The sequence below is a fragment of the Macadamia integrifolia genome, chromosome 8, assembly GCF_013358625.1.
Source record: "Macadamia integrifolia cultivar HAES 741 chromosome 8, SCU_Mint_v3, whole genome shotgun sequence".
Lineage (NCBI taxonomy): Eukaryota > Viridiplantae > Streptophyta > Magnoliopsida > Proteales > Proteaceae > Macadamia > Macadamia integrifolia.
This window is the reverse complement of record NC_056564.1, coordinates 21,262,968-21,279,728: the sequence shown is the minus strand read 5'-3', so window position 1 is coordinate 21,279,728 and position 16,761 is coordinate 21,262,968. Positions and strand designations below refer to the sequence as shown.

Below are 16,761 nucleotides of genomic sequence, written 5' to 3'. Positions count from 1 at the left end.
CATAAGTGGGTAATCATGTAATTTTCCTTATGCCTTATGATTTAAGAATTGATTCTAAATTGCAGCTTTTTGGGGTGCACAAATATCTATTTTGTATATTGATATATATATATATATATACACTAGTAAAACTAACATGTGTTAGGTCGCAAAGAAATTAAATGTCTACTACAATCTTAATGCAGTCTAAAAATTATCTTTTGTAAAATTAATTGATCCAAATTTTTGGAACGTTCAATCTATTTCAGTCTAAATCGAAAAGAAAAGAAAAATAATTTATAGTATCTAATTATAGAGTTAACCTGACTTTTGGAGAAGCAATTATTGATTGAATGCCAAGGAACTTGGGATAATGCAAAACCACATTTTTATACCATGATTATTCAACAGAAAATACAGAATTTCATTTAATCATTTAATCATGTAGGTATAGTAAGTACCCAAGTCTAGATCCTTAAAGAGCCTAATCATTTAATCAGTCGAGAAAGAAACCCGAACGCGCAACCTGTTTTGGGCTTTAAGCAATTATGTAAGTATAATATCACATCTAAATTTAACGTAGTCAACGCTAACATCATACATCACTAAAGATTACACAGGTCACACTCCTTGGGCTTGATCTATGCAAACATTAATATCTTTGAATCTCCACATGTGGATATAATCTTAGAAATCAGATATGTTTGAGATATTTCTATAATAGTTTTTTACTTTTCTTCTGTCTAGGGAGTGCGGATGGAAGATAGAGAAATAACCAAGTAGCAATATAGAGCCTTTTTTTTTTTTTTTTTTTTTTTTTTTTTTTTTTCTTTTGGAGGGGAGGTTGGGGTGGGAGATGTCATTTTTGTATTTCTTTCTGTATCAGATAATTATCTTTAGGATCAAACCCCAAAGAGATGAGTACCAAAGACAACATTCTCAGAATGTAGAGAAGAAATTTAAGTTCTTCAACACCCATCACGGGAAGAAACTTATCAAAAAAGATATATGATGGAGTTGAAGAATCAAAAGAAATAAGGTTTTATGATAATGGAAACAAACTAATAAGATTTAAGAGAAACCAAAAGAACATCAGTGTCAAGAAATGCATCAACCATTCTGTGTGGCCCTGAAAAATTTCTTGGTTGAGCCTTTTTATCAATGATATCCATGCCAATGCCATGTTTAGTAACTATAAATGCATATTCATCGATCCACCTCTTAAAAACCGAACCAAAGCCCCCTCTCTTTACTATTAAATTTTAGATGCTAAAGGAGAGGGCAAAGAGGGAAAAAAAAATCATGCAATGCCGTTTTGAATAAAGATTGGCTTCCCTACCAACAGCCTTTGGTTAAGACATGTATTCAAATGTTAATTGAACAATTTGTTATGAGATGCAAACTGCAGAATATTACTTGGACAGCCTTTCATGATAATGACTTCCAGCTTCACTGTTTTGGTTTTTAACATTTTAGAGACCAGATCATAGGGTTAATTCCCTTATCAATAGTAGTCCCTCATCAACTACAATATTGAAAGCTTACCCAGAAAATTCTCATCAACAGTCATTCATCATATTTAAAAAAAAAAAAAAAAAAAAGTGAAAAATAAGGCACTAAAAAATTATTCCAGCGGCCAGGTACTATACCAAAAAATTTCAACACTATTTGCACAGAAACATGAGGAACCTGCTTAAAAACTATGAATCATATAGGATTTTCGCCATAAATTAATAGCAGCAAGGATCCATTAGCATTATTCTAATACTTACTAATATCCATCTCTTAGTCCACCAAATTTCTCTTGGCAAGCAGTGTCCCAACAATAAAATCGGATCTTCCCACAGTTCTTGAAGAAGTCCAATGGATGAACTTCAACACCAATCGTTGCTGCAATCAATGATAAAATCGTGAGAACAACATTCAAAGCGAGTTAAACAAAAAGAATTATTGAATGCATCAAAGACTTACGCTCATATTTCTTCTCAAACTCTCCAGTAAGATCCTGTTTAACAAAAGTCCTCTTTCCTGCATTGAGAAGAGACTCATTATATGAGCTCAGAATTTCAATCCAAAGTACAATGCCAACTCAAATCAAATCAGAAATCCCGAGATTCCCATCAAACTCATGGCTGCGACACATGATGCTTTAGCAAATCAAATAAAATCGAAACAAGGAAACAGAAAATATATTTTGAAAATTAAAATCCAGTGTACCTGTACCATCGTGAGAGGATGAGTTAAAAGATAATTATGCAGAGTGGAGAGGGAGAAACGTTAGAGTATGAGTGAAATTTTTTTTTTATTTTATTATTTTATTTTTTCCTCTCCTACCAGTGGTTGAGAACAGGGGGAGCGAGTAGATGAACAAAGTTATATTTCGAAATTAAAGCTTGAATTTATAGAGAATGCCTTCGTTCTATTGGAAAGTTGCGTATTGAAGCGAGGAGAGAAAGAAAAGGAAGAGAGAGAGTAGAAGGAAAGTTGAGAGAGAGAGAGAGAGAGAGAGAGAGAGAGAGTATTCAAACTAAAAATAGGAAATTTCAGTATATTTTTGTTAGTAAAAAGACTAAATAAGATTAGGAAATTAATTGACGTGAGAGAATTTAGAAAAAGAATCTTATTTTATTTTCTGGAAACTTAAAACTTAAATATTAAAATATTAAAAAATAATAAAAGATACCAATAATATCCAAAAATAAAAAGAATTGACAAAAAAGATAATGAAGAAGATAGTGCATTTAAATAAGCTAGAAGGGTAAAGTAGGTAATGAAAAGATTAGTCACGAAAGCATGAGTACATTCTTTTATAATTGTATAATATATATATATATATATATATGTCATGTGATAGGTTAGATAGAGTAGAAATTTTATGTATTGATAGGTTTCATGGTCCTCTCTTTATTCACATGTCAAGCTTCAACAATCTAATTATTCGAGTGGAAAGGATACCTTTTACGGCAAGTGAGACCAGTCGACTCTGATGGATTGAGGGTATTTTCACCACTATACTACCAACCCCATTGACCTTATGCCGCGCATTATGTAAAAAAAAGAAAACTGCACAATACTGATATCTAGAAACATGAAAGGTGAAATGACTACTTATCAGCCGCATATTACGTAAAAAACGAAAGCTGCATAATACTGATATCTAGAAACATGAAAGGTGAAGTGATTACTTATCAAGTGAAATAAAAAATTAGGAAAATTACATGATTGCCTACTTTTTGGGTTTTTCTTTACAAAATTACCCACAAAAAGTTTTGGTTAATAAAAATATCCAAAATTAGGTTTGAGTTCATGAAACTACCACCTAAAGTTTTATTAACAAAAAGACTCAAAATCAGGTTTGTGTTTACAAAACTACCCAAAATAGTGATTCTTCGTCTTCCACATATAATCATGTATTTTTTTATTACTGAAACTTTGAGAGGGTAGTTTTGTAAACCCTAACTCAATTTTGGGTATTTTTATTAACTTGAACTTTAAGTGGGTAATTTTGTAAAAGGAAACTTAATTTTGGGTATTTTATTAATTGAAACTTTTGATAGGTAATTTTATGAAGAAAAACCCAAAAGTGGGCAATCATGTAATTTTTTTCAAAAAAATTTTTACCTGTCATTGCCACATTGATGCTGGGCCCACGCAGCTGGCAAAGCAATCTCCCCTCCCAAAACAGAGAGAAAGGAAAGAAAAAGGCGAGTTTTGGACCCAGCATAAAGCGAACCGCCTTTCCACAATTGTCAGCTAATAAGAATCAGAATAGAAAAGCAGTACGCAACCACCAAACGCCATGACCCACTCTTTCAGGGAATCAGGAGAGCATAGCAAAGCATGAAAGAGGGAGACTGCAGAAGAAGAAGAGGAGAGCTCAGCCACGCATGCATAACTATAAAGCACTTCCTCAGCTCCTTCCCTGCTCCTGACCCTTGTTGCTCTTTGCTCTCTTGAAGTGGGAAGTCCTTCTCTTCTTCTCTCAGCCCTCATCGTCAATGGAGAGCCCAGAAGAAGAAGCAAAACAACAACTTCCGGTGGTTTTACAACTCATGCCTGTCCCTGCAATAGCGACTGCGGAAGATCGATTCTCGAAGAAGTTCAAATTTCTCAAGGCCTGGGAGTCGTCGTTGCCCAAGGATCTCTTCTTGACCACACATGCGCAGTCGGTGAGAGCCCTTCTCTGTTCTGGCAGAACCCCTGTCACTGTCGACGTCCTTCGATGTCTTCCCTCTCTCCAATGTATAGTCACTACCAGCGCTGGTCTCAACCACATCGATTTAGATGAGTGCCGGAGGAGGGGAATTGCTATAACAAATGCTGGAGACTGTTTCTCCGTAGACGGTGCTGATTACGCCATTGGACTATTGCTCGATGTCCTAAGACGGATCTCTGCTGCCGACCGCTATGTACGCCAGGGGTTTTGGCCCATCAAGGGGGACTATCCTCTTGGCTCCAGGGTATCAGTCTTTTTCTCCCTTCTTCCAATTTCTTACTTATTGGATACTCGCTTTGTCAACATCAATTTCTCCTTAATTTTAGCATAGTTCTCAAAGAACTTCTGGGTAATGGGTAGCGGTCTCCATTTCCTTGCTTTGCTCATCTGAAAAGAAAAAGGCCTAAGTGCTTAGAAGAACATTAATGAGTTGGCTTAAGGAAGATTTTTAGAACTTAACTACGATTTAGAATGGGTTCTTACCTCACTTGGAGGAAAGTGAAAGTGAACCATTCCTGTCCATAACTAGTTTTTTCCATTACTACTTTCATTCACGCAGAGCAAAGAAATGGCTCTTACTGCGTGGCTTTATCCATATGATGGCGCTCTCTTTTTTCAATATCCTCCATCATAAACTTGGCTAACTGCTAGCCTCTAGCATGTCAAATGGATTTCTTCACTGATTTTACTTGAAGATTTTCCTTTTATGTCAATTTACCTAGAAACAAACAGAGCAAGAGAATATATAGGCCTCAGAAAAAATAATTTCATTACTTTTATTCATGAGATATTGTTGTTGTTGGTGGGGTAGGAGGTAAGATAGTTTGGGGCTAGGGAGGCTCCAACTCTAAAAGCAGATGCTTAGGCTATGTTTGTTCCCACACCCAAGTTCAAGTTTTTAAACCTTGCTGGATTTTGTTAACAAAAGTTCTGTGTTCACAATCAGTTATTGGAACCAGAGAGACTCAACTGTGGAATTTTCCTCATTGAACATTAACAAGGAACCTATGGGAATTTTTAAGTGTCCACTTCCTTTCTTGGTTTTGTCGGGGATGTGAGTTTTTGATAGTTGCCATATTTAGGCAAAGATTTATGTTCTAAGCCATTATCAAACCTTTGGATGTGCCAGTTCTTGTTAATTGCTATTGGCCATGGAAAGACAAATTATAATTGGACTAATGGGATTTCTAATTATTACAGTGTCTAGCATGTTGATCCTATGAAAGTGGGGAATAGACCGCTTCATATTTTAAATGCAGTTTGTCAGGAAACAACCTCTCTGCTAAGCGTGGGTAAGGCTGCATACATTATGACCCTCCCCAGTCCTGCAATGGCAGGAGCCTCGTGTACTAGGTACCCTTTAGTTGTTTGGGAAGGGATATGTGCCTGTTGCGGTTGTAGGGATTAGGCTACTTACATATGACCCTCCCCAGACCCTGCTGTGGCGGGAGCCTTGTGCACTGGGTAAGCCCTATTGGAGTTATTGTTGTTTAGTCTAGAAGCTAAACAAGACAACTGGTAATATGTTAATTTGAAACTCTTTGGCCTGACAATGTCTATGAGTTAGCTATAAAATTGATTTTCCTTGATAGGAGCACTGGCATTGCTTTTCTCTTAAGATTAGGTGTTTCTGGATCATTTAGAAACTTGTAATGATAATTTGCTTTCGACTTTGTAGTACTTGCTTGTCAAATTAGAATTAAGTGTGTAAGGATGTCGCACCATCCATGGATCAAATTAAGCGGTTTGTATGTTCTAATGAAGATCAAGTGGAACCAAATTTATTGGGCTTTAGGTGTGTTTTCTTTGTTCATTTTCATGAATTTAACTATTGAAATTTTCGATCTAACAAATTTTTACTTGTTATTCTCATTACTTTGCATCTCTACCAATTTAGTAGCCCCAAAAATGATTGTTCAGTCCATGCTTTGGACCATGTTAATGTAAAACAGGATACTAAACACATGACTATGCTATTTGTGTCAAGACATTTTTATGAACTTCTGTAGGATTCAAAGTAAAAGATAGGAAAATTCAAAATTGTGGGTTTCCTAGAAAAAAGTTTTATGAATGTTAGTCCTGATGTTTGGATGAAATGGTGGTGAATGCAGTTGGGAGGAAAGCGAGTGGGGATTGTTGGTCTGGGAAATATAGGCGTTGAAGTTGCAAAAAGGCTTGTGGCCTTTGGCTGCAGTATCTCTTACAACTCAAGGAAGAAGAAGCCATCTGTTGCATTTCCATACTATTCTGGTGTCCTTGATCTTGCAGCTAATAGTGATGTTCTCATTATTTGTTGTGCATTGACCAAGGAAACACACCATATCATTAACAGGGATGTACTGTTGGCATTGGGAGAGAAAGGAGTCATTGTTAATGTGGGTCGTGGAGCTCACATTGATGAGAAGGAATTGATTCATTGTTTGGTCCAAGGTGAAATTGGAGGTGCTGGTCTGGATGTGTATGAGAATGAGCCACATGTGCCCAAAGAGCTTCTTGACTTGGATAATGTTGTATTATCTCCACATAGAGCTGTCCTTACGCATGAATCTGATTCGTCGAGGCATGATTTGCTGATGGCCAATTTGGAGGCGTTCTTCTCAAATAAACCATTGCTTTCTGAGGTGAAGGATGAATGAGAAGATCATCTATTCTATCACAGACAACACCACCATATTTGATTCATTCGGCGGATATGGATGACACCCTTTTTGGAGATGCACAACCATGAAGTTGTACAATAACTCCTATTATACAATAAAATTGTACATAATAATGATCTTTCTTTTTACAGAGTTCCTTAAGAAAATGTACTTTACATCTCTCCCGAGAAGAAACCTAGCCACAAGGAGGGTTGATCTTATTGAATTGACCATTTGTTGGGTGGTATTCTTTTCTTATCAGAGGGAGAGACCCTACTGTTTCTCTGCTTATGTTTTGCACATTCATTTTGGAAGGCATGGAATGAAAACATTACTAGGTTTGTACATGATATTTTCTTTTAATACAAGATAGGATTTTTCATAGGGGAAGGATCGAACCATGGGTCTACATGGCTATCACTTTCTTTGGCTAGATCTTCCAACCTTTTCACAGTTACGGTTCACTATGCGTGTAGGAGGGCATAGCAAGGAAAATGGATGTGCTAATGTGCAATGGCCTTCGTGTCGTGTTCAAGTTCTCTCAAGCCAAAGCTCGCGCCCTCCATTTTATCGCAGACTTGACTAAGTACTCTAAATGGGAAAAATCCCTTTCTTCGTATGCATGTGAACATTTCTCTTATTAGATTGGTTTTTTGAATTGAAAATTGGGAAAATTACATGATTACCCATTTCTGGGTTTCTCTTAACAAAATTATCCATCAAAAGTTTCAATTAACAAAAATACCCAAAATTAGGTTTCCCTTTACAAAGTTACCCACTTAAAGTTTAAGTTAACAAAAATACTTAAAATTGAGTTTGGGTTTACAAAACTACCCACTCAAAGTTTTAGTCATAAAAAAATACATGATTATATGTGGAAGATGAAGAATCACTATTTTGGGTAGTTTTGTAAATTTGGGTATTTTTGTTAACTAAAACTTTAGGTGGGTAATTTAGTAAACTCAAACCTAATTTTGGGTATTTTTGTTAATCAAAACTTTTTGTGGATAATTTTATAAACGAAACCCAAAAATGAGTAATCATGTAATTTTCCTTTGAAAATTTACATGTGGGTTGTTTTGGATTGATCCGAAAAATAGGGTAGTAATACTAGTGAAACGTTACTGTTCTAGAAACATTTTCTTTTGCCTGTTGGATCATGGATGCATTTCATAGCCAAATGATTGGTTCCAGCGTGGACTCAACCATGGCTGAAGAGAAACTTATAAATGTTGGGGTTGGTGTTCTTTCTTTTTCCCACCTGTTGCTCTCGGTTGAGTTAATAGGTAATACAGCATTGTAGTAGCAGCCCTCCATGGCGGACGAAGAAAAAGAAGAACAACGACAAGCAGAAATGGAGAAGCTACCGGTGGTTTTACAAGTTCATCCCGTCTTTGCAATCGCTCCTATTGAAGATCGATACTTGAAGAAGTTCAGATTTCTCAAGGCCTGGGAGTCGTCGATGCCCTTGGACCTCTTCTTGACCACACATGCTCAGTCGGTGAGAGCCCTTCTCTGCTCTGGCGGTACTGGTATCCCTGTCACCGCCGACGTCCTTCGATTCCTTCCCTCTCTCCGATGCATCGTCACTACCAGCGCCGGTCTCAACCACATCGATTTGGCCGAATGCCGGCGGAGGGGCATTGCCATAGCTAATTCTGGCGACGCGTTCTCTGAAGACGTTGCTGATTACGCAATTGGGCTCCTTCTCGATGTCCTCAGACGTATCTCCGCTGCTAATCGTTATGTCCGACAGGGACTTTGGCCTACCCAGGGCGAGTATCCTTTAGGCTCCAGGGTATCAAACTATCAATCTTCTTCTCCATTTTAATTTCTTAGTTCTACCTATATTTCTCATCAAATTCATGTATGGAAATTCACTTTCTCGTTATATTTGATTGAGTATACTTCTCAACGAATTGCAATAGAATTCAAAGAGAAGGAGCGAAGGGGGTAAGTTATATTCTTTTTTTGCACACCTGGGTTGGTGCACGGTTTAGCTGTTGGGGGATTGTTCCTTTGCCATGGAAGCAAAGTGTTGTACCAAGTCATGTGAGGGTTTAAGAAAACATATAACATCCGACATTGACCTATATACATTCAAAAACGAGAGGTGCCACGCTTAGTGGACTCCATATCTCCTTCACAATCCACTCCCGCTCCTGTGCAAGCTGTGCTACAAGTAAGACAGCCCTAGCGCGTCCTTTAGTAATGTTTCCTGTCAATAGATAGTCAGTTATTAGTAGGCTACTAATCCCAATATGTAAGATTCCTACAGCCCAACTAACTATTGAAGAGGAAGGATTGGTGACTATAGCACAAATCAAAATGGTGGTATCCAAAGAAGGTGACGTACAGTAAGTAGAGTTTGGATTGATTACCTGATGGAGTAGGTATGGATGTGGGTATTTTTGAATTGAATGTATCCATTTCAAAGCAGGCTGGAGGATTTTATATGGATTTGGTTTCTCTTTATGGAATATAATCCGATTTTGATGAGACCAAATATAGTAACATGAAAATTATAAAAACTGAGAAAAAATCCTCAAGATTATTACATGGAATAACATTCGAGTTGAAAAAATTCATAATCAGGTGCTGAAAAGAAACAGCCTGAAGGCTAGTAGTAGTAATAAGACCCAGCGGGCTAGCTGCCCAGATTCATTTGGTAAATTCGCAGAAGAGGAAAGTATGCCAAAGGGTTTCATGTTGGGAATTGCATATGATGCAAATCTTTTCCATATTCACCCATTTTCCTAAGACATCCAGGGTCGGGATTCCTCCATGGGAAACTCTCCAAAAGAAAATCTTAAATTTTGGATGGAGATGAAGTTTCCATAAGAAGCACCACCAGTGTGAGCATGGAGAGGAATATGAACTCCTGTTGGATGATCCAATGATATTAATAGGTGTAACAAATTTAAAAATTGAACAGCCAATTTAGTGGTTAGGCGTCCTGATTTTGAGATGGTACACCACCATCGATCCTGTTGAGATCCAGTATCAATATTCAAAATGGAGCTAACATCATTCAAGGATAGAAAAGATAGTAGAAGACTAGAGTCCCATAAATTACCATTTATTAAAGTACAAACCTTACCTTTCTCCTGGTGTGAAGGTATGGAAGTCTAATACTCGCCTAATGGTCTAGGGAGTGAGGGAATCCATGGGTCCCAACAAATATCAGTGCTACAGCTATTCCCAATAATTCTGCGTACCATTTTGGAAAGAGTAGGGAGGATACTTGTGATACTGTTCCAACACCAAGAACCCCTCTTCTTTTTTGTAGCGGGGTGGAACACATATCTATTTGGGAAGTATTTGCATTTAGGATGGAAGTCCAGATAGAGTTTGGTTCCGTTAGTTGTCTCCATCCCAATTTAAGTAATAAGGCTCTGCTATGTATTTCAGAATATCGGATGCCTACACCCCCAAAGCTATTTGGTAAGTTATATTCTTGAAATTATTATTTAATGTTTAGAAACCTCTTCAAAGCTGCGGCCATTCTGTGCATAGCTTGGACAATCTGAAAGCACCATAAGATTTGGGCTTGATTTTGTTATTTGGCTAAAGCACTGAGTTTATTTTGCTATAGCGAGTTGGCTTTTCTTAGTTACAGAATGAAAGAATTTTGACTTTAAAATAGGTGGTTACCTCATCATTTGGAGGAAAATGAAATCATCCAGATCCACAAGGAGTGTCTTATCTCCATCAAATGCTTGGTTATTCGGTCACATAGAGGGTGAAGAAGAAAAATGGTCAGGTTTTTTCATGGTTTATCCACATCATGAGGCTCTGCTTGTTTGCTTAAATCCATCGTAGCATTATTATGTGGTGGTATGTAAATTCTTGAGCCTATATTCAGATAGCCTTAAAACATGTTTGCAGGGTTTTATGTTATTTAAGGATCAACTAGAAGTAGGAGTATCCGACTGGCTTGCCATGAATATATGTCCTTCACTTTAAAGTGATATATTGTTGGCCTAAAAAATAATTGTATCATCAGCTTATGGTGAATCAGTTATCTCTACATTACAGCAACAACTCAGCCTTATCCCAACTAAATGGGGTCGGCCACACACACACACACACACCACAGAGTAACATCCCACCTACAAGCGATTGGCCACATGAATCTTTGCCCTCCAAGCCACTCTGTTAGTGGTCATACTAGAGTTCAGACCTAGCTTTTACATGTCTTTCCTTACAACCTCATCTAAGGTCGTTTTAGGTCTGCCCCTAGCTCTTTTAACTCTTCCGTTTGGATCTTGATCACTCCTCCTTACTGGAGCGTCCCAAGGTCTCTATTGAACATGGTCATACCACCTTAAATGGCATTCTTGAAGCTTATCCTCAATCGGGGAGTGGCTACTCCCAAATCAGCTCTAACCTGGTCATTCTTTAACCTATCTCTCCTAGTTTTGTTGCACATCCATCTGAACATCCTCATCTCTGCAGCACCCAACTTATCTATGATACACTACATTCATTCTTGTTAAAAATCTTCAATACACCCTGAAGTATTCCAATTTAGTGATGATAAGAAGAGGTGAAATGTTCTGTCCTTTATTCTCAATCCTCTGTATCCAAGTCTCTTTAATTTTTTTTTCTTCTTAATGTTTTTTTATTCATGAGGTGAGTGAAGGTTTTTCTTGCACATCTTCTTTCTTAGAATGGGTGAGCTTCGGAGGTTGGACTGTATGTTGCTTATTCCTTAACAGATACTATACCACAAAAAATTGAATATGCACCGGCTTCTTTACTTCTAGCTTTGTTATTACCCTTTAAAATTTGATTTTTGAATTAGTCACAGAAAGAAAGAATTCCGGCTTCTTTGCTTCAACCAATTTAAGGAGTAAAGAAGAAGGCGAGCCATGCCATACAGCTGTTCTGCAAATGGGAAAGGAAACTTTTCTGTGTCAAATGTTGATTTATATTTTTGTTTTAGATGCTTTCCATATTTGACAAATAATTTTTATGCATTAGGAGAGAATTTTTTGAGAAAATTACGTATACAATCAGAACCTTGGTTATGATATGGATATATAGGGTGGCTGCAGTGTTATCAATCTACTGTTATGCAGCTCGCCCATGGGAATTTTTAAGCACCTACTTGCCTTCTTGTTTCTTGTCATTTGTCTTTCTGGTATCTACCATATTAAACAAAAGGTTTGCAAATGATCTAAGCTGATTAAGAAACCTCTGGATATGCTGCTTCTTGCTTGTAGCCATAAATAAACACAAAAATTGATTAGACTAATAGGGTTCTAGTTGTATTAGTGTTTGCCATGAAGATCCTGCATTATTTTTTATGCAGTTTTCCTGGGCTAAATATGTTATTGTTGCAGTTGGAGTTGTTTGTTCCATGAGCTAAATAACACTACTGCTTAATCTGTTGAAAATAAAATTCTTAAGACTGACTGTTTCGGGATCATTCTAGATATTTATTGTGATACATTATCAAATCTTTAAGAGGTATCCCATTTAAATTAATGGTCATGAAATATATTTGGAATTTAAGATGTCCTTTCTTTGTTTTTTTTTTTTCTTTTTTAATGAAATTAATTCTCTGAATTTATGTTAAACCACATTTTAGCTGTTGTATCACCAGTGCTTGCATCCTTGCAACTTTCAATAGCACAAGAAATTATTCTCTTTTCCATTCCTTGAGCCATATTAATTTGAAACAGTGTTCCACTTTGGTTAGCATGGCTACAATTTTATGAAATTCTGTTGCATTCAAAACTAGAAGGATAACTCCAACATTGCAGCCCTGCATCCATATACAAAATCTGTTAGCTTGGAATTTTTCCCTCCTAGTTTGCAGTCTAAAATCATTGCTGTAAAGGCTGTCTATATTGCCATCATTGGTATCCTGCATCCATATGCAAAATCCATTTAATTGGAATTTTTTCTCTCCCAGTTCATGGGCTAGAATCCTGCTTAAAACCTGTCTATCTTGTCAATCCTTGATATTAAAGATTCCAACAAAATGGATTCACCTAAGGATGACAACTCCATCTTTCTTTTGAAGGGCTTGATCATGACTCTTCTTGCTTCTCGTCAATTTTCATTTTCACTTCTTTCATTCCCCCCCCCCCTTTCAGATATGCTTCCCTTCATTCCCCCTTTCCTCTGTTTAGACCACAGTTCTTCCTACTTTGTTTTGTGAGATCCATGTAGCCGACCCCATTAAGTTGGGATGAGGCTTAGTTTTTTTTTTTTTTTTTTATTGTTAATCATGACTCTCCTTGATGAATGTAGTTCTAATGTGGATTAAATGGTGGTGATTGCAGTTAGGAGGTAAACGAGTGGGGATTGTTGGCCTAGGACATATAGGCTCTGAAGTTGCAAAAAGGCTTGTGGCCTTTGGCTGCAGTGTCTCTTACAACTCAAGGAAGAAGAAGCCATTTGTTGCGTTTCCATACTATTCGGATGTCCTTGACCTTGCAGCTAATAGTGATGTTCTCATTGTTTGTTGTGCATTGACAAAGGAAACACACCATATCATTAACAGGGATGTGCTGTTAGCATTGGGAGAGAAAGGAGTCATTGTTAATGTGGGTCGCGGAGCTCACATCGATGAGAAGGAATTGATTCATTGTTTGGTGCAAGGTGAAATTGGAGGTGCTGGTCTGGATGTGTATGAGAATGAGCCTCATGTGCCCAAAGAGCTTCTTGCCTTAGATAATGTTGTATTGTCTCCACATAGAGCTGTGTTTACACCGGAATCCTTTTTGTCATTGCATGATGTGCTTATAGCCAACTTGGAAGCATTCTTCTCAGATAAACCATTGCTTTCGGAGGTGAAGGATGAATGAGAAGACCATCCATTAGGTAATATCAGGTAAAGGATTGAATTCATAAATGGTATTTATGTAATCTTCAGAAAATTGTATTTTTAAGAGTTGCACAATTGAATTTGTAAAAATAACCCTTTTTATACCATAAAATTAAAGTGATCTATAAAAGAACCCTTGCCTCTATTATCTACTATGTTGAGTATGAGAGGGTGATCTGGTGAAACTAACCATTTGATAATAGTAATGTAGTATATCCTTTGATTAGCTCCAATTTATACTTGGAAATAAATCGATTTGGTTCTGTTCTAAACGGCCGACTGTGGTTTCAGTTTTCGATTTTAGTTCTAAATTGACACCCTTAGAGTTGAGTGTCCATGTTTCCATCTCTCTTTCCGCTCCCATTCCTTACTCTCCGTAACATTCCTTGTGGAGTGAACCAAGAAATTCTTTCACAAAATTTAAACCAAATAATTCACGTGTCAAGCAGCAAAGGAACAAATCCACTGCAATGTCGTGACTCTGCCATTCAACATGGGTAGGAGAGAGAGACGTATAGAAGCACTGGCATAGCTCCTCATGGCCTTGGAACATAGTTCCTCTCTTTCTCCATGTCGGTAACATTCTCCCCACCTTCTCCTTTTGACTCCGGCCGTCAAATGATGAGGTTGTTGTTTTGAGAGACTAGCATACATGGCTATGAATAGAAAATTTTACTCATCTTTCTGTAACCCGGATGATAATATGTACTTGTTTCTCTCTCTTGGTTGCCTTTGATTCTCTTTCCATTAAAAAAAAATATATGTTCCCTACACAACCGTCCATCCCTTCCTTGTTCCACACTTTTACCTTGTGACCGGTGGTTCGATTCGAAATTTGGAACGGCTCCCTGGAAGAAGCAAGCCATGAAAACGATAGCAGGGTATCACACTTCTCCAACGGGGAAAAAAAATGATATTGGTCTACCTTCTTTCTTTTTCTATTGCTCCGTTAGCTTTGATATACTATCCTACTAGAAGCACTCTTCGTCCATGGCGGATGATGAAAAAGAAGACAACGAGAAGCAGAAATGGAGAAGCTACCGGTGGTTTTACAACTTCGTCCCGTCCCTGCAATCGCAGCTGTTGAAGATCGATTCTTGAAGAAGTTCAGATTTCCCAAGGCCTGGGAGTCGTCGATGCCCATGAACCTCTTCTTGACCACACAAGCGCAGTCAGTGAGAGCCCTTCTTTGCTCTAGCGGTACCCATGTCACAGCCGACGCCCTTCGATGCCTTCCCTCTCTTCAATGCATCGTCACTGCCAGCGCCGGTCTCAACCACATCAATTTGGCCGAGTGTCGGCAGAGGGGCATTGCCATAGCTAATTCTGGCGACTCTTTCTCTGAAGACGCTGCTGATTACGCAATTGGGCTCTTTCTTGATGTCCTCAGACGTATCTTCGCCGGCGACCGGTTCGTCCGCCGGGAATTCTGGCCTACGAAGGGCGTGTATCCTCTAGGCTCCAGGGTATTAACCTTCTTCGTCCTTCTAATTTCTTAATTCTAGCTATCTCCTATATCAAATTCGGTTATTTCAATTCAATTTCTTCTTATAATTGATTTGAGTGTACCGATCTTCTTTATGTGTCTCTGTTTGTGTGTAAACAGTGCACCCATCTTCATGGACCATCCCTTCCCTTCTTCCCTTCTTACCTGCTTGCCCATCATGGTCCTCTTAAGGCTACGTTCTAGAAGTAGGAGGATCCAACTGGCTTGCAATGAAATGAAAATGTCATTCAATTTAAAAAGATATATTATTGGCCTTAATCGAAATTTCTTCTTTCTTAGTGTTGGTTTACGATGTCTTGTATTCCGTTACAGTTTAATCCAGGGAGTACTGATGCAGGTGCTTCGATAGGCAGGATGGTGGTTCCTAAATAGTGAAACAGGATCTTATCTAACCGAGGACGTAGGCAATCTTGTCTAACCTCGTAAACCTATGTGCATTGTTAGTTCTTATTTTTCCATAATCTTCTGCATCGTATTGGGGTTGCATTTTCACACTCAGTTCATGGGCTAAAATCCGGGCTAAAAAACATTTCTATCTTGCCTATCCTAGATATTAAAGTTTCCAATTAAACGGCTTCACTTAAGGAGGAAAACTCCATCTTTCTTTTGCGGGGATTGATAATGAGTCTCCTTGAAAATGGCTTTATGAATGAATGAATGCTAGTTCTAATGTGGATGAAATGGTTGTGATTGCAGTCAAGAGGTAAACGAGTGGGGATTGTTGGTCTAGGACAAATAGGCTCTGAAGTTGCAAAAAGGCTTCTGGCCTTTGGCTGCAGCATCTCTTACAACTCAAGGAAGAAGAAGCCATCTATTGCATTTCCATACTATTCAGATGTCCGTGACCTTGCAGCTAATAGTGTTGTTCTCATTCTTTGTTGTGCATTGACCAAGGAAACACACCACATCATTAACAGGGATGTATTATTAGAACTGGGAGAGAAAGGGGTTATCATCAACGTTGGACGGGATGATCTTATTGATGAGAAGGAACTGATTCTGTGTTTGATGCAAAGAGAAATTGGAGGTGCTGGTCTGGATGTGATTGAGAATGAGCCTGATGTGCCCAAAGAGCTTCTTGTGTTAGATAATGTTAAATTGTCTCCACATAGAGCTGTGTGGACACCAGAATCCCTTCTGTCATTGCAGGATTTAACGATAGCCAACTTGGAGGCTTTCTTCTCGGATAAACCATTGGTTTCAGAATTCAGAGGTGAAGGATGATTGAGAAGACCATCCATTAGGTAATAATAGAAAAGGATTCAAACTACTTCTATGTAAGATCCCTTGGTTTCTTTTTTTTATCCTTTTACAAAACTTTATGTAGATTATTGTTCTTGCTTGTAAGCATATGACTGATTTGTAGTGGTACATTATTATAGTTTGTTGTATAAGCATGCGTTTGATTTGTAATGGTGCATTAGGTTATTAGTCGACACTTGTTATAATTAGCTATAATCTGTCAATTTTTTTGCATGGGTCCTCAGAAAAAATAGTGTCTTCCACAATGGAATCTGATAAGTGAGATTTCGAGTAAGTGTTTCCATAATCTTCTTCTGTCCGAAGAAATGATTCATCG

The 16,761-nt window shown here is 37.9% G+C and overlaps 3 protein-coding genes across 4 annotated transcripts; all 3 read left to right on the top strand.

The window, feature by feature from the left end:
* The first annotated feature begins 3,759 nt into the window (after positions 1–3,759).
* LOC122085986 (glyoxylate/hydroxypyruvate reductase HPR3-like) lies at positions 3,760–7,181 on the top strand. Its single transcript, XM_042654628.1, has 2 exons — positions 3,760–4,439; positions 6,307–7,181. The coding sequence occupies exons 1-2, from the start codon at positions 3,978–3,980 to the stop codon at positions 6,829–6,831; spliced, it is 987 nt and encodes a 328-aa protein (XP_042510562.1). The 5' UTR covers positions 3,760–3,977; the 3' UTR covers positions 6,832–7,181.
* Positions 7,182–8,004: 823 nt separating this feature from the next.
* On the top strand, positions 8,005–16,013 carry LOC122087595 (glyoxylate/hydroxypyruvate reductase HPR3-like). 2 transcript variants are annotated; one of them, XM_042656785.1, is made up of 3 exons: positions 8,005–8,632; positions 13,131–13,681; positions 15,879–16,013. In XM_042656785.1, exons 1-2 carry the CDS (start codon positions 8,150–8,152, stop codon positions 13,653–13,655), a joined length of 1,008 nt encoding a protein of 335 aa, XP_042512719.1. In that variant the 5' UTR covers positions 8,005–8,149; the 3' UTR covers positions 13,656–13,681; positions 15,879–16,013. The 2 variants fall into 2 exon arrangements, with proteins under 2 accessions (XP_042512719.1, XP_042512717.1); XM_042656783.1 differs by lacking the exon at positions 15,879–16,013 and having other exon boundaries at positions 8,006–8,632; positions 13,131–13,830.
* On the top strand, positions 13,978–16,618 carry LOC122087596 (glyoxylate/hydroxypyruvate reductase HPR3-like). Its single transcript, XM_042656786.1, has 2 exons — positions 13,978–15,141; positions 15,879–16,618. Exons 1-2 carry the CDS (start codon positions 14,704–14,706, stop codon positions 16,404–16,406), a joined length of 966 nt encoding a protein of 321 aa, XP_042512720.1. The 5' UTR covers positions 13,978–14,703; the 3' UTR covers positions 16,407–16,618.
* The last annotated feature ends 143 nt before the right edge of the window (positions 16,619–16,761 follow it).